Source organism: Abramis brama (assembly GCF_963993115.1).
Source record: "Abramis brama genome assembly, chromosome: 14".
Classification (NCBI taxonomy): Eukaryota; Metazoa; Chordata; class Actinopteri; order Cypriniformes; family Leuciscidae; genus Abramis; species Abramis brama.
The window spans coordinates 14,371,256-14,393,486 of NC_139976.1; the positions used below are offsets into that span (position 1 = coordinate 14,371,256).

General features: G+C 38.3%; 1 protein-coding gene across 8 annotated transcripts in view; it reads left to right on the forward strand.

The window, feature by feature from the left end:
- The window catches only part of usp54b (ubiquitin specific peptidase 54b), a 104,874-nt gene that overhangs the window by 67,787 nt on the left and 14,856 nt on the right, over positions 1 to 22,231 (forward strand). For 5 of the 8 annotated variants that reach the window (XM_084134276.1, XM_084134282.1, XM_084134279.1 and 2 more), the window contains 11 exons: positions 2,680 to 2,814; positions 7,402 to 7,515; positions 7,604 to 7,681; positions 13,304 to 13,420; positions 16,630 to 16,776; positions 18,027 to 18,176; positions 18,265 to 18,436; positions 19,409 to 19,585; positions 19,748 to 20,363; positions 20,895 to 21,022; positions 21,150 to 21,308. In XM_084134276.1, coding sequence (XP_083990402.1) covers positions 2,680 to 2,814; positions 7,402 to 7,515; positions 7,604 to 7,681; positions 13,304 to 13,420; positions 16,630 to 16,776; positions 18,027 to 18,176; positions 18,265 to 18,436; positions 19,409 to 19,585; positions 19,748 to 20,363; positions 20,895 to 21,022; positions 21,150 to 21,308 — 1,993 coding nt within the window. Of the gene's footprint in view, positions 1 to 2,679; positions 2,815 to 7,401; positions 7,516 to 7,603; positions 7,687 to 13,303; positions 13,421 to 16,629; positions 16,777 to 18,026; positions 18,177 to 18,264; positions 18,437 to 19,408; positions 19,586 to 19,747; positions 20,364 to 20,894; positions 21,023 to 21,149; positions 21,309 to 22,231 lie in introns of all 8 variants that reach the window. The other 3 variants (XM_084134278.1, XM_084134283.1, XM_084134277.1) reach the window with 2 other exon arrangements.

Consider the following 22,231-nt stretch of genomic DNA (forward strand, 5'->3'; position numbering starts at 1 on the left):
TAAACCTTTTCAGTTACAAATAATGTGCTAACTAGTTTTGATTTGGTATTGATTTTGAAGTGTTACCTATTGCAATACAACATCGTCACTCTCTATAGCAACGCTCTCCCACGTATTAAGCTATTGTAACTGTGCTTATTTCCGTCGTTGTAATTAGCAGTGGGTGGTAATAGACAAGAAATGTACAGTTTTCTACCATCTTGCCAACAACGTTTCTTTAGTCGTTCTGCAGTCTTGCAGCCTGAACCCCTGCAGGAAATCCACTCTTACAAGTCAGAAAGACTTTGCTTGTTCAACAGTTGTTTTTTCTTCTTCTTTTGTTTTCTTCTACATCAGATCTGAGCTCAGAGTTTGTCGCAACTTGCAAGCATGTAAGGGCGTGTGCTGCTGTCCCACTCTCGCTGAGGAGAGCAGAACAGAACTGCAGTTTGGTTGGGCACTGATTGCCAGAGTGATATATTTGCTGCGTACACACACCTGACTTCCATTTGGCCCTTATCTGTCCTGAGTGTTTCATCAGCTCCGAGAGAGAGAGAGAGAGAGAGAGAGAGACAGAGAGATGGGGAAAGAAGAGGACATTAAAATATGTCCATAGGTAAAAATCACTTCAGGCTCTTAGCTGGGCTGAGCAGTGTGTGATTAGAGCTGCATGGGGAAATGATGCAGTGGCTGAATTTTCCTCTCATCGAGTTTCCTCAGTGGGGTACATAACCCTCTACGTCTGTCCCTCCCACACTTTCTCTCATTTTCTTCCACCCTCCCTCCATTCTCTTTCTTTCTCTCCTTGGCGCAGTGCAGTCATCACACTGCATTACCTGTTCCAGAGCCATCGGCCTGTCCCGCTCAGGGAGAAACCCCCATCCCACCTTCAAATAGGGGGCTGCCTTGGGCACTGCGCCCACTGCATATTTGAGGGTTTTAAAACTGCAGTATGTGTGTGTCACTGCAGCCGCAGCGAATATTTGCCTTTGCACTGTGAGTTTTGCCCGAGTCCATTTGTTCAGCTTATCAGGATGTCCTCTGGTGAGAGAGCATTGTGTTGCAGTCATTGTTCATTGAGTTCAATAACAGTGCCAATGCTGATGGACAGGAGAATAGATTCCACCGCAGGCATTTAGGACTCTGCATTTGTTTGAGCGTTCACTGTTAATGAGCTCAGTATCTTAGTTAGATGTTTTCCAACCGGTGCTACAGGGATGAGCTTGTCCAATCGAATAAGTAGTGTGAGACTCCACAAAATTTTATGTTTTGAAGAAGTTGGCATAAATCTGTTTGAATGTATGGCTGTGTTTCAAAACGCAGTGAGCTTTCTGTACGTACAGCATTTAAGCATGTTCAAATGTCCACAGTGTTTTAAAACCTTGTGAGCTCACCCTACCTAGATAACATTTTTGGGCCCATTTGAAAACTCACTAATGCGCTAATGTTAAAAAGTTTGGGATCGGGACGATTTTATTTTATTATTTGAATTTTTCGGAAAGAAGTTAATACTTTTATTCAGCAATGATCCATTAAACTGATCAAAAGTGACAATTAAGACATTTACAATGTTTTAAAATATTTTTATTTCGAATAAATGCTGTTCTCTTGGACTTTCTATTCATCAAAGAATACTCAAAAAGTATCATGGTTTCCACAACACTATTAAGCAGCACAACTGTTTTTAACATTGATAATAATAAGAAATGTGTCTTGAGCACCATATTAAAATGATTACTGAAGGATCATGTGACACTGAAAATTGGAGTAATGACTGCTGGAAATTTAGCTTTACCATCACATGAATAAATTACATTTTAAAATATATTAAAATCGTAAAAAGTTATTTTAAATTGTATTAATACTTTACAGTATTACTGTATTTTTGATCAAAGAAAGCAGCCGTGGTGAGACTTCTTTCAAAACATTAAAAAAAATCTTACTAAAACATTAAAATCTTACTAAACTTAATGTAGTGTTGTACTTTTGGACATTATTGGATATTTCATACATTAGTTGTTTAAAGTTTAAAGCTGCCTACCTAGACAACATTTCGACATTATTGGAAATGTTCCAATATTAGCTGCTTAAAAATCTAGTGAACTGCCTACTTATACACGTTTGAACATTTGCTGTGTTTCAAAACATACTGAGCTTCCCATTTAGACGGAATTGGTAGGGCACACTAGAACATTTTCTTGGTTTACTGGACATTAAAATCTGTAAAAAAATGTAAGCACGCTTCCTACTTACTATTTGTGGGCATCATAGACACATTTTGACATACAAGTGCACAGCTGCCTAAACATTTTTAAATGGACTGTTTGTATTTTTCCTTTTTATTCTACTAACGTAAGCAATTTTGAATGACTATATTGTAATTGTAATGGGCTAAATAAATAAAACCTAAACAAAACCTGCTGATTTATGTAGCTAGACTGCATTGTTGACCATCATATACAAACATACTTTCTAAGGACTAAGTAGGCAAGGTTTTGAAACAGCCTGTGTGTTTGTTTATTGATTAGTCTGTGATTGGTTGTATTGCAGTGTAATGTTTTTTACAGTACAGTATGTCAGCCCTCCTCTCTTGATGTGTATTTTCTCTCCACAGTGAGCGGGCAGGCTGCCGAAAGCTGTTGTGTGCGGTAGCGTTTCTCTTTCTTACTTTTGAGGTGCTGTTTCCCTTTGTGGTTTCAGAGCATCTTCGCCCAGTTCCAGTTCAGCAGTGAAAAGGTGCTCCCATCGGACGCTCTGCGCAGCGCTCTGGCCAAAACCTTCCAAGACGAGCAGCGCTTCCAGCTGGGCATCATGGACGACGCGGCTGAGTGTTTTGTAAGACTTGTTTTTATCCCCATCTCACCGTTTTTTTTTTTTTTTCACGCTTTCTCCTAATAAGTTACTTTTCTCTTTTTGCTGACACAGTGATCAGCTATACCCGTCTTACCTCCTCTGTTCTCATCCCTTTGTCTCTCTCTCTCTCAGGCATTTCCTCTTCTCACCTCTCCTCAACCCTACTTTCGTCTCTCCTCGCATCACCTCACTCAGTTCTGTCTATTTCTGTTCCTCTCTTGGATTTTGTCAACCTTGATCTTAGATTCCAGAGATGTTAGGTGTTGAATTTCAAGCACTGCTGCTTGTGCACATCCTTGTGTGGTTTGAAGAGTGGTAGAAATGGAAACATGGAGTCTGAGCAGCGTAGGGAAAATAACTTCGGAGAAAGGCAGACAGCTGAAGTTTGACAACTTTAATATTCATATATTACTGAAAAAGATGTGTTTTGGCGATGTGCATGGCAGGACATGTTGTATTTTTGATAAGTGAATTTGAATCTAAATGTCTGGCTGAAAGGATTCTCTTAGAATGCAATGAGACTTTAAATAAAACCATCTGAGGTTGATCTATATTTAACTGTGAAGTAAGGGATGGTTATATTTCTTTCTATTGTTGGGAGATAGCTTTTGTCTTACATGATTTTGCGACATGATCTTATATCAATTCTTTCTGTGAACTTTGGTTAGCTATGTTCCAAGAGCGAGCTAATGAACTGCATTGTTTTTTGACATCTCCACATGAAGGATGTTTTGTCAGCAATGTATGTACAGTGGCAGCAAAAAGTACTTGCAGACTTATATTTGAACATATTGCACCAGATAAAAATATCAAATCAAGTGACAATAGACCTTTTTTTCCAGAATTAACTTTGCAATTCTGAGACTTTTTTCAATGACTTTTAACCATCTGGAGATTTTAATGAATGTGTTGTGTAAAGCCAATTTCCCCAAGCAGAGTAGCCAAAGTTTTAGTTCATCACATGAATTATTATATTTTTCTAATATCATTTGACAACCGATTCCTTTTGTCATTATTTGGAACATTATATCTGTTTTAAAACGTGAAATGCTTAAAAATAATGTTTGTGCTTTATTTCTTTAAAATAAATGGCACTTATAATGCACCAAAAATTCATAAATTTTTAAATGTAATTTTTTTTTGGCGGACCACTGTTTCTGTCTTGGATGAGGTAATCCTAGAATGCGTTGTGACAAGCTCAGTAAAAATGGTCCAATTAATATAATTTATTCAGCACTTAAGAGTAATTTGATCTAATTAAAAGCGACTATTTCATGCAGCATGTGTGCTTTATGTATTTTATTTGCTCTGAGCATGAAGATGTTAGCATGCTAGCCCCAGACTAACTTGAAATATATTGTGAGTGGTAATGGAAGAGCCTCACTTGCATTTCATTTGACAAACATTAGTGGAGTCACTAAAAATGAATCAGTTTCAAGTCATTCTCTTTAAAGCATCTATTTCAGTATTTTGGCTTCCTTAGTTTTTCATTTTGAATTAATTTTGAATTAATTATTTTTATTTTCAATGCATCTTTTTAATTTAGTTTAGTTTTGTTGCCTTTATCATTCTTAGTTTTAATTTAGTTTCTTAGGTTTCAAGTTTTATAATGTACCATGTGGCAAAATGTTTTCATTTAGTTTTTATTGTAGTTGTTTTAACAATAATAACACTGCTTCAAGCAAGATGTTTTCTTGCATTCAAAAACAGTTAGACGGTTTACAATACCATAATACCATAGAAAAGGTTCATAAGGAACACACTGTATGTAAGGTTGGCCTATGTAGAGTTTTGCAACAGAGCTGTTTTTTAAGTAGACATTTAGATTTATGGCTGTGAACGTCATGGGCTTTACAGGCATATGACAGCAGGAGTTGGCAGGCATATGAATGGGCCCTGCTGTTGCTTTAGATGAGCTCGGATGGGATCATTAAGGATGTGGAAGCTTTCTATAAGGTCTTCCTGTACTCCCCAACCCACTCCTCTAATCCCCAGACCTGATTATTTGGCCGCACCTGATTAAGGACCATAGATTGTGTTTATCTCACATTTATGTCCTTAAAGGACACACCGCATGAGCATCAATACAGATAATTGCGTTTAAGCAAATAAGCAATTGAACGATCATTCACGGGCGAGTGGCTGAGCTGTCCAATCAAGATAGCTCGCCGAGAGACCCTGTGATTGGCTCCATCTTAAATACCCATTTATATTCAGCCAGTACTGTCTATGTCAGGTTTTTTTCTTTCTTTTTTTTCTCAATAGATATGTGAATGCAGCTGTGCTTACTCATAAGGTCACAAAAGACAGCATCATCAAAGTGTTATTTAGCTCAATTAGCACCTCGTCTGCAGTTCGGTAACAAAGGTCTGTTTCTGTTGCGGGCTCGTTATTTTTAGCCGAGGATCTGTTGAATGGAACTGCCATGATTTCTCCCATTTGTTTGACTGGCGCATTTGCGAGGCAGATGTAGGCACGGGGCCAAAGCGCTCGTTGTGCCATCCGTCTCCACTTTTAGACGCCAACCCCTCTCCTCACGTGCACCAGACGACAGGCAGTACATTAGCGAAATGCCAACTCTTCATTTCTGCACATCTGCACCCCTGCATAAATAGCTGCGTTATTATCTGAGCCGGAAATGAAACGCTCCATACCCTAATGATTTGTTGTGTGATACTCAATGAGAAGTGTCTAGCGGCGGGCATGAGATGTGACATTTTTCAGAGTGAAAAATGTGTGAAGAGTCTTTATTTCCGAGCTCGGTGAACTCAGAGTTATTAGTGTTGAGATGTAGCTACTGTAACTAGTAGCAACAGTACTTACTTGACTGTATTTTTTAAATGTGAGACAGTAGCTTGACTGTTTCAAAACCATGTAGATTTCTGCAAGAGTAGTATGACATAATGCTATTTTGCTGATTTTTATATGATAAAGTGCAGAAAGCTTTGTAGCCGAGTGAAATTGAGTTGTTCCAATTAATCTCGTCTCATGAAATGTTTTACCAGCTTGTGCTTTATTAATTTTTTTCACAATACATTTCACTTGGTTTTGATATTTTGCTATGTATTGCAAATTCTTAAGAGTGACTGCAGTGTCTGAAAACCTTTTGGAACCACTGTATCCTTTGAGAAATACAAGAATGCATTGCAAAATTCCCATCCAAGATGACGATGTGAGATTAATACATTTTATTCAATAGCAGTGTTGTTATTGTTAGCTAAAACTAAACTATTAAAAAAATAGTTTTTTTGCAATAAAGCTTAAATAAAATAAAGCATAAATAAATAATAATTACACTTATATCTTAATTGGAAATATTGCCTTGTCAAGGCTGAAATTAGTTTTAAGTTGAAGTACTGAAATGGCTAAAACTAACTGAAATAAAAATAACACTAAATAGAAATATTTAAAAAAACGAATAAAAAATAACAAAAGCACATAATAAAATTACTAAACCGTAAAATTTAAATGAAACCTGAAAATAAAAAAAATAAAAGCTAATTCAAAATGTTAATAAAAATCATATAATAGTAAACAAATAACACCGTAGTTTTAAAGTAGTTATATTAAAAATTACTTATATGTATGTATATTATTATGTATAATTCTTATGTATTATATATAAGAGTAAAGTTCTCAAAACCACATGCTACCACTCAAAATATTTAGTTAAATGCTGCTATTAGAATGTTATGTTGATAGTTACATAAACTAGGGAGTTTTTAAGTCATATTAGTTATATTTAGTGTTCATATTTTTGTACATTTCATTTTTTCACCCTTATTATTTCTCTTAGATCTGATTGCAAAAAAAAGTATGTTGTTATGTATAAAACAAAGTGTTGCCTTAAATAGATTCAATGAATCTTCTTTTCCTTAGTAACTAATTGTAATAATACTTTTTCAGATTAGCAGCTTGAATATAGTTGAATTGTTTTGAGGAAAATGGAGTAGCATGTAGCTTCTCCAGCACTGGTGGTTATACGGGTCTTGCAGGCGTGGTCCATGCTGTTAGTGAGATGAAAGGAAGGGAATGAGAGATTTGATGTATGGTCTTATTCACCTCTCTCACTTTCTCTCCCACTCCCTCGTTTACCCTGTATTCCTTTGTCCTTTGTCAGGAACTTGCAGTGTGATCGATTGATTTTAAATTTGTTCAGCCAGGGAATCAGAAGGACTCTTATGAAAAATAGATGTGTTGTTCTCACTTGATCAGATTAACGTGAAGTGAGTGCTGACAGAGAAAAATGAATATAAGAGCCGGACCACACAACTCACTGTCTCTGATACACACACACAAACACCCGTTCAGAGATGCCTCACTGTTTAAATGCTGTAAGAATAGGCGACATTATACTGCACTGGCACTAAACATCTTGTTCCAGAATTGTTTATCAAAGCAGGATCAAAGAAACGAGAAAGCCACACACACACACACACACACACACACACACACACACACACACACACACACACACACACACACACACACACACACACACACACACACACACACACACACACACAGTTACTAGAAATGATCCAACCGCTCAGTGTTTGTTTTCTCCAGGAGAATCTCCTGATGCGGATCCACTTCCACATCTCGGATGAGTCCAAGGAGGACATCTGCACGGCCAAGCACTGCATCCCACATCAGAAGTTTGCCATGACACTTTTCGAACAGGTTGGTGAGGGACATTGTGTGTTTCTTTATTGTCCGTTTTATGTGGTTCCTAACATTTGTTCTATGTATGTGTTTTTGTCTCTTCCAGTGTGTTTGTAATAATTGTGGAGCCACGTCGGATCCTCTCCCTTTCATTCAGATGGTGCACTACATCTCCACCACCTCTCTCTGGTAAGTGGAGGACCATGGTGTCATTGGTTTTTTGCTCCTAGAAAGTATTTAGCTCTGTTCTAAAACCTAAAGTCAGGCGTCTCACTGCCTATTCTCTACATAGACAGCTGCTTTCTAAATCAGCATCCTAAAAACCTTATTGGTGACTGATTTCTAATGCTTACATAGGCAGCAACTCCACTAAAATAGAGACTCATTTTCAATGTTAGCATGTTGTTAAGCTGATGATACAAGCATTGAATACTTTAATTCAGCAAAGATGCATTAAATTGATCAAAAGTGACAGTAAAGTATATAAAATTTCTGTTCGTTTGAACATTCTATTCATCAAAAATCCTGAAAATAAATAAATAAATATAAATATAAATATAAATATATATATATATATATGTATATATATATATATATATATATATATATATATCACCATTTGCCGAAGAATATTAAGCAGCACAATAATGCTTATAATAAGAAATCTTTCTTTGGCTCTAAATCAGCATATTATAAAGATTTATGAAGGATCATGGAGTAATAAATGCTGAAAATTCAGCTTTGCTATCATGGGAATGAATTACATTTTAAATTTTCAAATAGAAAATGGTTATTTTAAATTGTGATAATATTTCTCAATCTTGTTTTACTGTACTTGTGATCAAATAAATGCAGCCTTGTATTAATTTTAAAGAGCTTGTCATAATGCATTCTAGGATTGTTATCTTTGTGAAGGATGTTTAAATTGGGTAAAATGAAATTAAGTAAAACAAATTGCACACGATTTGCGTTGAAAGCATAGCTATGATTCCTTAAAATGCTGTCTACGTAGGCAGCTCACTGTTTTGAAACGAAACCATTGATTAGCCATTTAGACTTAAACACTTTAAAGAACCGGAAGTTGCGACCATCTCTAGCTCGCAGCAGACTGGGAGTGGTTAAGGATGCTCTACCTTTGACCAAAGATTATAAAGATTTTTTTCTGTGGATTAACTTGCACAGATTATTCACCAATAGGACCTTTCTTCCCTATTGTGAAGTATATCCGAGTGAAACGGCTTTTCGAACAAAAAATGTAGGGCAGGCCTTGATTTTGTCCATTGGAAATTGATTGGATCATAGGATTGTTGTGATGTGCTATTGCTATGATCTCATGTGAGTGGGAACTTGTCCCACCCTCACGCCATCAAACGTCATCAGAGAAGATAAGAGATGTCGTTACAAGGGAAGTTATTTTGACTAAAAATTATGAGGGCACATAAATAAATAAAAATAATGATGTGCACTGATAAATAATTTACAATATATACTGCAGTATTTCATAAAAAAAACTAAAACATTGCTGACTTGTGGTGACTTTAAGCGTCTTACTCAAGATCCCAATGCTAATAGCACCCCTGTCAATCCGACAACCTTCAGTTGCCTCCACGGATCTTGAACCTGAAAAAAGATCTGTGGCCATATTACCGCCAACTGTCCTGCACTTCACTGTGTTTTGGTTCAGTTTGTCTTGTGCTGCACAAATGATGGATACTCTTGCGGTTGAGGGTGATCTATTGAGACTTAGAGGGGTGTGTGTACGCCGTTTACTGCTGGAAACGGACAATTGTGGCTATTTTGTCACTTTGATGTTGAGTGAGGGTTTCGATTTACACATCAAACTGGAAACTGAAGGCAAGGGAGCCTTCCACAGTGTTTATCGGGTAAGTGAGCCACCAGCTCCAGCTGAATGCTAAAGCCGACCTGCTAGGCTGGAATGAGGCTCTATATCACAGGTTATTAGCTGTCATCGTACATATCAGACCCGTGAGAGTCATCTGCTAGAGCAATGTACAGGAAATGTGCCCTCCGCAAACCCCTCCCTCATGACCTATTCTCCCACTCTAGTGTATGTATTGTTACACACTCATGCAACCTTCATCTGTCATGTTTTATGTCTTTTCCTCTCTCTATCCATCCCCATTCCCCTATATTCCCACATATAAAACCCACATATATGTGCACACACCTACTCTTAACTCTTCCTGAAACGTTCTTCTTTCTGTACAGTATTTCATTCTGAGAGCTTCACAACACATCTGATGTTTAGACCTCGATAAGACCATTTCTCCTATAAGAAAGTGGACCGCTGAGGACACAGATAGGACATTACCCATCAATCCCTGTGGAATCTTGTCCCCAGCACACTCTCTAGGACATCAGAAAGAATCACTATTACGCCATCTGAGCTTTCCAACACAATTCAGAATTTCACTTTCTTGTTTTGATATGCATTGCCAAATGATGGAATAGCCACTCAGGGCCTGATTTATTAAGACATCTTTCAAAGCCGTGGCCGCGAAGTTCGAAGGTAGAACCGAGCGTTGTTAAATGGGTCGGACAAGCAGCAGTGGCGTTTGTACTTGGCTTTTTTGAAAGTTACATTCAACTGTTTGAAAACAAAACATGGTTCGGCAACAAAACGGCAATTTCTCTCAAGAAAATCCTGTTGTCACTGGCGCGCAATGAATTCTGGGGTAGGGTAGGCCGCGAAAGGTCCGTCTGTTGTATCCTTCATTGCCCGGGAAACGAAGGATGCATTTCGAGGCCGCGTTTGAAGGAGCCTTCGAATTGGGACACAGCTAATATCACTGAGCATGTAGGTCAGGGTCTTCAACGATACAGGAAGCACTTTTATCAACATAAATCATGCAAAGTTGGATGTTAAAATCACATGAAAGACCAGAGCATGCGAGCGGTAATATTTCGTCTGGAGCTGAAAGCGCTTTTCTGAAGATTCTGCTCCACTCGCTTAGTCCACTCAGGGCCGTTCACTCAAACCAGAATGCCCTTTAAGAAATGCTGGTTTGAGAATATGTAAAAATAAGCAATAGGTCTAAGGTTATGGGGGTTATATAGTTTTAATGAAGTTGCGAACCTTATAAATAAATGCACAGCAAACATCAAGGTTAAAGGGTTAGTTCACCCAAAAATGAAAATTATGTCATTAATGACTCACCCTCATGTCGTTCCAAGCCCGTAAGACCTCCGTTCATCTTCGGAACACAGTTTAAGATATTTTAGATTTTGTCCGAGAGCTTTCTGTCCCTCCATTGAAAATGTATGTACGGTATACTGTCCATGTCCAGAAAAGGTAATACAGACATCATCAAAGTAGTCCAAGTGACTACAGTGGCTCAATCTTAAGTTTATAAAGCAACGAGAATACTTTTTGTGCGCAAAAAAAACACAAAAATACTTTATTCCACTTTTCATTTCCTTCTCTCTGGGCCTCAAGTTTTTTCACGTAGTGTTTTAGCGCAGCGCGTCTGTGTTGTGCGTAACCCTAACCCTAACCCATTTTTGGGTGAACTAACCCTTTAAGAATGAAGGAGAAGAAATTGAAAGGGAGGGTGGAGTTAGAAAATATTCATTTTGTGATACTCACAGCAAAGTTCTTTTTCGTTCTCTGAATTTCAGTTTATCCTTGATTCTAACTTCTTTTGCCTCATGTAAATAATGGAAAAATAAGTTTCCATTAAAATGTGACACTACTTAATCATGAATAACATAACAGGTATTGTATGTGTAAATAACAGTCAGAAAATGTATTTGTAATTAAAAAGGATCAATAAATACTGATGCAAATAACTTATGACTGATTTTATTTGACATTCACAACTTGTGTTGAAAAGCCGCTAACAAAATAATTCATTCACATAATATTTTCTCTCTTAAAAAGCTAGTGTAAATGTCAGCATTATCATTTATGTCTGAAGTATTGAAGTCTTTTGGGTAAAACAACAGCTTATTGATGTTATTCAGTCAGTCTGCTATTTTATTCCTACCATTATTCCTGGTCGGTGGCTTCCGTAAATATTTAGTTTATGCGTAGATTTACGCTTCAACTAAGTTTAATGGTGCAACGCAAAATTATATAGTATTGCGTAAGTTGTAACTTAGTGCCCCTTTACATAAAAACTAGGCTAAGTTGTAACTTTCGTACAGCTGGTGCAACCGACCCCAGGTCTGAATGCACATGCAGAGTTAATGGCTAAATACTCATCAACCTTTACCATTTCACACACAGTTTGCTGGTTTTGCATTGCACACATGCATAAACAAGCAGTCTCTGTCCTCTCTTGGGTTCGCACAAACACACTCTTACTCCACAGTAAATCGTGTGCTTTGCCACGTGGCCGTACGGCAATAAATTATAGTACAATGTGTTCCCTCACTTCTGGATGCAGGCACCCTTGTGCAGCTTTGAATTCTCACACAACGGCTTTAATATGAACACACACACTCTCAGTGGGAAGCCACGTCCACCTGCATACACAAACACACACCAGAAAACAAAGACTACGCAATATGCTCAAAATCCTAACTCAAGCGTATTTCATCCTGAAACAAAGCTGTTTAATCAGGCTCGCACATATAACGGAAAACAATGGAACCCGTAGGATTTATTTATTTCGCTCTTTTCTAAAACAGATTGGAGAGGTTTATCTGTATTGAGAGGCTCAAATTTGTCATTCTAAAAGAACTGATGTACAGTTTCTACACTATAAACCAGGCATCTACCTATGGATGGCACATTTGGGTTTTTTCTTCCAAATGAAATGCATATTAAACTTGTTATCATGTACATAATTTTATTCAAGGTTTGTTTTTATTGTCAGCCAGGTCGCATTTACATAGAATTGCACTAGTGTTATTGGCACTGCAAATAAGCATAAATAAATAAATAACTAAATGGAAATCGTGCAAATTGTGCAAATCGTCTGTATTACCATCCTGAGACTCCCTGCAAATGGTAATATTTTTAAGATTTATGACTGTGATAGCTTATATAGATAGATGAATATGCAGGGAACATGCGAGAAAAGAAAGAAGATGATGCCATCCACCCTCTTAACAGCATTATTTATGTGTTGAATATGATGAGCGGTAATCTGAGATTATAAACACTGCATGCTAAACAATGTGAAGAGAGATTCAAGGTCAAAGTGGCTATTTTTAAACCTTAACAATTTCATTGCAAAGAGAGGAGTGCGTTTACTGTGAAAAAGTACGTATTAAATGTAATTCTCAGTATGACCGTCATTTCCAAGTAAAGCACTGAATAATGCTGAAAGTAAGACAGTGAGAGAAAGGGTAGACCTGTCTGTCTGATCTAAATTAGTGTCTGCGTATAGGTTGTATTTAGCCCTTAAGGAGCCGTCTTGGCACATTTCCTCCATGCGGACATGCTGACAGACGGTTCATGTGTGCAGATATGCTGCATGTCAAATGGATGCTATCACGCTTAGCTTAAGGAAACATTAGCCAGTAAAGTACGCTGATTTCTGTGCAGGCCTGCGGCTCTTGTCCTGATGGAGACCATGTGGAGATGGAACAGAGATCGAGTGCTGCTACATTAGTTTCTGATGTCTTCCAGGGAATAGTGATCTACTGACGATATATAACATCTGTGTACTGTAGACTTTGTAAGGTTTTTGAGCGGCTGAATTAATGGTGTAGGTGTGACACTTAGTATTATTATTCTTTCCGTTATAGTTCAACATTGATGTATGTAAAATTGTGTGTGCATTTCCCATCAGTGGTGTTAACATTGGTGCTTGAGGACACATCTGTCTCTTATTCCCTCTGCTGCAGTAACCAAGCTGTGCGAATGCTGGAATGCAAGGAGAAGCCCACACCCGACATGTTTGGAGAGCTTCTCCGCAACGCCAGCACCATGGGCGACCTGCGAAACTGTCCGGTGAGAACATGCATACACACCTATCTATCTACTTACTAATTACGGTCTACCTCAGCGTTTACCATTTGTTTTTCTAATAGTTTCATGGTGTTCCATTTGAGGAATTTGAGGAATCAGTGATAGGCCATCTACAAATCAGTGTTCAACACTTGAGAAAGTGAAACATGAGAAACATGTGGTCAGTTTAATTGCTAACTCAAGGAACTGGGACCAGAGAAATATTGAGAGGTGATGAAGTCAACATCACAAGAAAACAAGACAGGAACCAACGAAAATGCATTAAATTATTAAATGAATTATTAATTATTATCTTCTCGCTGTTTTAATTTGCGAGAAGAAAGACACTGTGGGGATCTTGAGTATACGGAGGACTTGGAGCAAGTTTGCCAGGTCTGCAAAACAAAACCCGTCCAATTGCTAATCAAAACTAGCCCAACCTAGCCCAAAAAAAGCCCAATCGCGATCCAGGGAGGGGTCCCCCGGTAAACATCTCGTTCCAGGAGGTAGAAATCGCATCGAAGAGGGGGGTCACTTCAACCCGCTGACTACAAAAACTACCTGCGGCAACCAGAAATTAGAAATTGCCTAATTCCGCAGGAAAACCATGGACTTGGCAAAACTGACTAGGAGTGACACTTAAGTTATCAATGTATTAAAACAAAAATTGACATAAACCATTAATGGGCATAATATTATCTGTTTATTTAATTCATATTTAAAATTGTAGTGAAATGAAATTAGAAATTCATAAAATCAATTTTAGGTGCACATTTGGGAAAAAAAATGCTAGTTGCGTTTCGTCCATGTGCCAAATGCTTTTCTTTGTTGTTGTTTTTTCTCCCTTGTTTTTTTTAAATTTGACTCTTAGATGGTTCACTCTAATCAGTTTTTAGCTCTTTTTTTAAATTTATTTTAAGAGCCACCCCTGTACCCACATACCACTCAAAATGCAATTATAAATTTGCATAAAAAATGATTTACTGTTGTAATGTTTAACATTTTAAGACATTAATTAAATAAACTGGTTTAAATGTCTTTTAATAAATAATTATTTATTATCACAATTATGTATTACTTTATTTGAAAACATGACTTAAATATCTTTAAATATGTCCAATAATTCAATAATGTCCGTTTTAAAAGTTATTTATTTCCATTTTGTATATTTGAATTTTAAAAATTGATAGTGTATTCCTTTATTTTATTTTTTTAAAGTCAGCATAAAGAAGAAGAATACAGAATATATTTACAGCATACAGAAGTTGCAATAGTCTTTTCTTCCTATATCCTAATGAAACTGTAGAGCGGGACTTGATTTTGTCCACTGGGAATTGATTGGATCATTGGATCGTTGTGGTTGCTGCAATCTCATGTGAGTGACAGCATGTCCCGCCAGTAAACACTTAGAGAAGAGATGTTGCTGCAAGAGAGAGGGGACATTACTTTGATTAAAGATAATGAGGGCACATGAATTTTAAAAATAAAATGTCGCAGACAAATCATTTATAATAAATACTGCAATAATCCATAAAAAACAAGAACTGTTCATTTTGACTTTAAATGTCACCCCCAGTTGTCCATACAAGCACAGCTATATTGGAAGTTGGTTACCTGTGGCAATGGTAACATTTACAGTTTATCACTTGACCAATCAGAATCAAGTATTCCAGAGAGTGTGTAATATTGTCTTAATATAGCCTAATTTTCACTATTCAATCAAATCCCATTGGATAAAATGAAGTCATGCCTACTTTATTTCAATAATGTTGCCTAGTTTGATTTTGTTTTTGTCTAATAACTTGATCTTCACCCAAAGTGTAATTGTTTTTAAGCCACCCAGACACACTCATTTATGCTCTGCTGTTCACATGGAACCACACAGGCCATCTGTTTTTCCCCCGAGAGGGTCTTTTGCTCACTACTCCTATGTTCTCAACAGACGAAAGACCCCCAACACACAACCACACACACAGTCCTGGCCTATTACACACCAGCTGCTGATCAGCTCTTACCACACACTGTGCACCCTCACCCCTCCACAGGAGGCGGCTGATTTCATCATCCCAAACACACTCCAGCATCATTCAGCATGCTTATGGAGAAACCCATGTCAGCGACTGAGTCTACACTGTACCGAATCAACGAAATGAGTCCAAATTAATTTGAGCTGAAATCCATGCCTTCATTTCCAGTGATTTTCCATTTGTTGATTCCCTGAAATGACTTTATTGAAATGGAACTGAGATCACGGTAGTCTGTAACGTCACTGCTCTTTAGAAGCTTAGTCGTCTGGCCCTGAAAGCATGTGTTTGTCTGGATTCCCAGCACTTGGCAGGACTGACTGTGGAGCCGAGGCTAACAATGATCTCTAATGGGACACTGTGTGTCTGTCCCAAAGCTCAGCAGTGCTGCCGCTGCTGGTTGTTCATTGGCCGCCTCGCTTCTGTGTTTGTCCGTGATGGAGCGACTGAGGCGGAGAGAAAGAGAGAGGATGGTTCTGAGAACTGGGCTCTTTGTCTAATCCCTTCCTGCCCAGGTCTGGTGCCAGCCTGGTGCCGCCCCGCTGACGGCTCCACAAAAGCAGTGCTCGGATAGGTTTTTGTACGTTAAAGGAAGAGGTCAGGCTGGCAGTGGTGCTCGTCGCCAGAGCCTTTCTCCATGCCTGTTTCCGTATACTGCTGCCAAAGCGCTCGGCAGAGGGCGGTGACTCAAAGAGCACAGCAAGAACATTGGGTGCTGAACATAAGGCCCTGCTGGACCGTGTTGCACTGTTTGAAGTGCTCTTTCATCTCTCCTTCACCTTTTCTCTCTCACACACATGCACATTCCATAATTCATATGGAATTGGTCAAAGCAGTTTGAATGTGGCCTATCGGAATTTTGTATTTTTTTTTTGTAACTCTTCACTTTTTGGTTTGAGGTGGTTATTGTAAAGAGTAACCCTAAGTATGAACACCAAAAATGTTCACATTTTTTTCCCCCCAAATTGTTCAGCCGTAAAAGGATTTCACATTTAAAATCTTCATAGTAAAAAGTATTTTTCAGCTCTTTTTTTAATTATTGCTTTTTTCAACCCCAATCATTCTAGAATGAGGCTATTCAAGTAATCTGGTGAAACTCTTTGTATTCATATCGCAATAAATCGCAGAAAAAATTGCTTAATATCGTGCAGCCCTAATCACGATGCCTTCTCTTTTGTCTCATTTCAGAGTAACTGTGGCGAAATGTTGCGGATTCGGCGGGTTCTGATGAACTGCCCGGAGATCATCAGCATCGGCCTGGTGTGGGACTCAGACCACTCTGATCTAGCTGAAGACGTCATCCACAGCCTGGGCACGTGCCTGCGGTTGGGTGATGTAAGACTCATGCATGCACGGACAACACACTATTGCTGTTCCTTTTTGTCGCCACCTTAACGCAGTAACCTTGAGCTTCCAGCTCCCCTTCTCTTATGCACAGTCCAGGACAAAAGGAGGAAACACAGTGTACTCTTTGTCACATTCAATATATCCATAGCCCCACTAGTGTAACAGTGTTCTCACGTACTTCATACCAGGTTTGTGTGCCATTCTGAATTTGATCTGTGTCAAAATTATCAATGTAGCACAAAGGACACAGAATGTGAATTTAAGTGAATAAAGAATAAATGGAGTAATGCATATGGAGTAATTGCTGCCTAAAATTCAGCTTTTCCATTCCATGAATAAATGACCTTTTAAAATATATCAAAATAGAAAACAATTATAATCATATTTCACAATTTTACAGTTTAAAGCAAATAAATGCAGCCTTGGTGAGCTTAAGAGACTTCTTTCAAAAACGTCTAAATTACTTATTATTTTGTATATGTATATATAAAATGATGATGTTTTTTATTATTATATTTAACTAATTAACATTAATGTATACATACATTACACATGTATAATATCATTATAATTGTTGTTATTATTGATATTATTATATTTAATGAAGTGTTATCCCTATTTTGAATAAGAACACTTAATTTCCCAAAATGTTATTTACTCATTATATTAGGCAATAAATTTACATTTTGATGTGATTGTTTATTTTTATAAGGTTGCATGTTGTGCCATTTGGTATAAAGAGGTGTAACTATATTTAATATAATATAAAAATTGTTAAACTAATGAAAGTAATCTGTTGTGTGACTTTTTATTGCAATTCAGTGAATTTCTTCCTGTCATTGCAATCCAAATTACATCAGTTACATCCCATTTAACATCCTGTTTGTGTGTGACCAATTCAATTCAAATTTACACTCATGAATTGAAAGGGAACTAATTCTTAAATATTTTTCGATGCTGTTTTTCATGGAACCTTGTTTAGAGATGCGTTCTCATGAACAGTTACCTGTCGCTCAAACATTGAAATTATTCACATCATTAAGTCAAACTCTAAATATAATTTAATTTTAAATATATTAATTTAACTGTTAATTTTATTGTCTTATGATTCAAAACACGCTCTGCCATTGCTGACAAGTTCATATTTAGAATAATTGAATGCCTCACTGCAGTTATGGCAAACTCTAAATCTGATTGGTCCTCACGGTCAATTCTCTCTTTATTTGCCTGCCCTCCAGCTGTTCTACCGTGTGACGGATGAGCGGGCCAAGCATTCAGAGCTTTACCTTGTGGGCATGGTTTGCTACTACGGCAAGCATTACTCCACCTTCTTCTTCCAGACCAAGATACGCAAGTGGATGTACTTTGATGACGCACATGTGAAGGAGGTAATGACACGTGTTTCTCGAGCAGCTGATTCTAGTGTTTCTAATTGTGAATGGAGCGGTTTACTCAGGATGTACTAAACTGTCATAGATTGGACCCAAATGGAAGGATGTGGTGTCGAGATGTATAAAGGGCCACTACCAGCCACTCCTGCTGCTGTATGCTGACCCTCGAGGAACGCCCGTGTCATCGCAGGACATGCTGGCAGCGCAGTTAGACCTGCATCACAGCAGCAAGGCTGGCTATGACAGCGAAGACTCCGGTGAGGCTAAAAGGAAGTGAGAGGCAGGACGGAGAGGTAGAGGGTTAAACAAAAGAAACAATACTACTTATGATGTCTAATTCTCAGAATCAAACAAAGCAATATACACTAAAAAAAAATTAATTAATTTGCTTTTTATTGAATCAGGTTAAATTTTTTTTATCTGAATGATTAAATTCATGCATTGGCCTGATCTGGTTAACGGATTAACAACTTTGGTTCACAAATCACTGCTCAGTGATGCAGTTACAGTGTTTCTTGAGTTACAGCTCAATGGAGGGGATGATTTTCAGTGAATAACAACTTAAATTTTGTTCCATCTCTCACGCAAAGGTATAGTATGGCTTTAAAACAGTGGTTTTCAGCCATTTTGACTGCAAAGTAATATTCACAACAATATTCAGAGACCCCATGACTTTTTCCCCATTATTTTACTTCTGTTTTATGACTTTTCCTGGACTAGAAATCACACTTGTGCTTACTCATATGTATAGGTGTTTTAAGATAATCCTGATTCTTCATAGAGAAAAACTGTTGTTTAGGGAGTGAATTGAATCTTGTTTTACCATATTTTATTCCTTGTTTTGTCTTATTTTACAACATTTTAAGCCATTGAGGCCACCTAGTGATCTCCGGACCCCTGGCTGAGAACCACTGCTTTAGAAGACTTGGATTATAGTGCACAAATCATATGGGCAACATGTATAGAGCTTTTACATCCTTTTTTACATCCAAGTCTGAAAGCTTCAGTCTGTATTTGTTGTCATTTGCATTGAAAAGTACAATCATACTTTGAATTTTCTTCTTTTGTGGAAGGTTTAAAATGAGATGAGGATGAGTAAATGCTTACAGAATTTATTTTTTTGGGGGTGAACTATCCCTTTAAGATCTGGGCTTTGCGCAGTTGCATAGCTGAAGCTAACTTTCTCTATTTCTAAATACCCTCTCTGCTGTTGTTGTTATTGTCGTCAGGGAGGGAGCCCTCAATTTCAAGTGACACACGCACAGACTCTTCCACAGACAGCTGCAGCTACAAGCACTCTCGATCACACCATGAGTCCATGGCCTCCTATTTCTCTTCTGACTCTCAGGGAACTGTGGTGTGTAATCAGGACAGCAGCGGTTCCCAAAACAGCGTGGACACTGCAGGTACTTTAACACAAACATGCTCTAATATAAATGTCACCAGCAAATCGTCATGCGAAATCCAACTGTGAAGGCACGTGCCTCGTCAAATTTGGATGCAACTTTCAAATATATTTATATATATATATTCTAACTTTGATAATTGTACAAGTCTGTTTTTTTTAGGGGAGGTTCTTAAAGACCAGGCCACTCCCCTTTGTACACCAAGAACCTCTTCTACTGGCCATCTGCAGGATTATAAAGAGACTGTGAATATGATCCACAGCAGACCCCTCTCATCGTCCTCTAGTTCAGGGGTGGGCGGCTCGGAGGCTGGGGCTCGGTCGAGGGACTGGGAAGACGAGAGCACCAGCAGTGAGTCTAAGTCCAGCTCCAGCGGAGGGCGCTATCGGCCCACTTGGAGACCCAGGAGAGAGGCCCTGAACATTGACAGCATCTTCAGCCGGGAAAGGCATCGGCCGCCTGGGTACGCCACGCTCGGGCCCTCCCCGCTGCCGGAAGACACGATTTCACCGGTGCACAGCGAGCTGGTCTCAGGGGCTGCGGCGGGAGGGTCAAATATTGTAGCAGAAGAGACTGGAGCCATGACCGATGGCTCAGGGTGCGTGTCAGAGACAGGAGTGGAACATCTACCGATCCCACCACCTTTAAGAGGCGTAGAACAGCAGCCTCGGCTGATCCAGAGGATGGAGAGTGGCTACGAAAGCAGTGAGAGGAACAGCAATAGCCCCATCAGCATGGACATGCCCCTCAGCGACAACCAGAGCACCAGTGCTCACAGGTATGTGTATTAAATATAAATATTGAAAAGAAAAATGTATTATTATATTCAAATAGATACTGTTCTAACATTTCTATTCATCAAAGAATCCTGAAAAACAATGTATCAAGGTTTCCACAAAAATATTAAGCCGCACAATTTTTTTTTTTTTTTTTTTGCATTGATAATAATACAAAATGTTTCTTGAGAACCAAATCAGCATATTAGAATGATACCTCAAATTCATGCTGCATCATATTTGATATTTTGACACAATGTTATATTTTGACACAACTCTTATGAATACAGACCTACTCTAAATGTCAATACATAAAATTTACTTAATAGACATAGAATTATATGATGGTATTATTTCAATATTCACACAATGTTGGTTTATTGTGTATTGGCAACAAAATATCGAATAAGCCAAATATTAACCATAAGCCTTAATGTTATGTATAGGCCTACACAAGCTGATTTACTACATAGACACTGAGACTGACTTTCATGATGTCTGAGTATCATGACATCTGCTCCACTCTGCCTTAGGGACAGTGGCAGTAAGAGGCCAGTAACTTCTGGGCCCTCCTGGCGCACAGTGCCCAAGTCCAAAAGCAGCAGTGCCATCCTGCAAGACCTCAAATCACCCACCTGGAGCAGCACTCCACTGAGTTTCGGTAAGTCACCGTCTCAACGCCAGTCTTTGCCTTTGTGCATTTAACCCACTATTGCTACAAGGTGTTCATGTCAACTTAAGACATGAATATTACTGTTATTTATTTATGTGTTTGTGTATGTGTGTAGGAGAGGGGCGCAGCGAGCTGGATGAATTGCAAGAGGAAGTTGCTCGCAGGGCCAGGCAGCAGGAGCTCCAGAGGAAGAAGGAGAAGGAGAGAGAAGCAGCGCAGGGCTTCAACCCCAGACCCAGCAAGTTCATGGACCTGGACGAACTTCAGCACCAGGGTAAATGCCACACTGGGCCGAACAGTCAGAAACCAAATGAAAAGAGATAGAATTTGTGTTTAAAGAGAGAGCTGACAGAGCCACAGCTTTGCATTATGAGCAATCCCTTCCGCAAAAAAACAGCTTAAACCAGCCTAAACTGGTTAACTGGTCTCCCAGCCTGGCTAAGCCGGTTAGACTGATGTGTTTAGATGGTTTTCTAGGGATGCACAATATATTGGTACCATATTGGTACCATATTGGTCATAATATTGGCTTAATAAGCTGTTAAAGCTGGTCAGCTTTGATGGTTCTGGGGGGTTGCCTCTTTTTCACCTAATCAGGCTGACTGACCAGCTAAACCAAATTAACAGCAGATTTTTCATGCAGGAAGACCAGACCAATTTAACACCAACTTGGCCATATACCATATAAACCAGCTAAAATTAGCAAACCACTTTTGGCTGGATTCTTGTGATGCACAATATATTGGTATAATATTGATTATCAGTTGATATTAGAGATTTGTTAATTGATTTGTTTAATTGATCTAAGATTAGCAAATGACTTTAGGCTGGTTTCTAAGGATGCACAATACATTGGTACCATATTAATTATCGGTTGATATTATACATTTATTAATTGATCATTTTGACAGCCAGCTAACCTGTTTTGGCTGGTCTGTTTTTATGGTTTTAGAGGGTTTTGCCCACTTTTTACCTGATCAGGCTGACCAACCAGCTAAATCAGTTTAACTCCAGAATAGCCTTGCTGGGAGACCAGCTAGACCAGTTTAAACCAGCTAACCACTTTAGGCCGGTTCAAGCTTTTTTCTCAGCAGAGATATTTAGAAGTAAAAGTTTACACTCTACTCTCTTATAATTACATCTAATCCAATGTCTTAGTATATTTAAATAATAAAATAATTGAAATATCACTGTAAT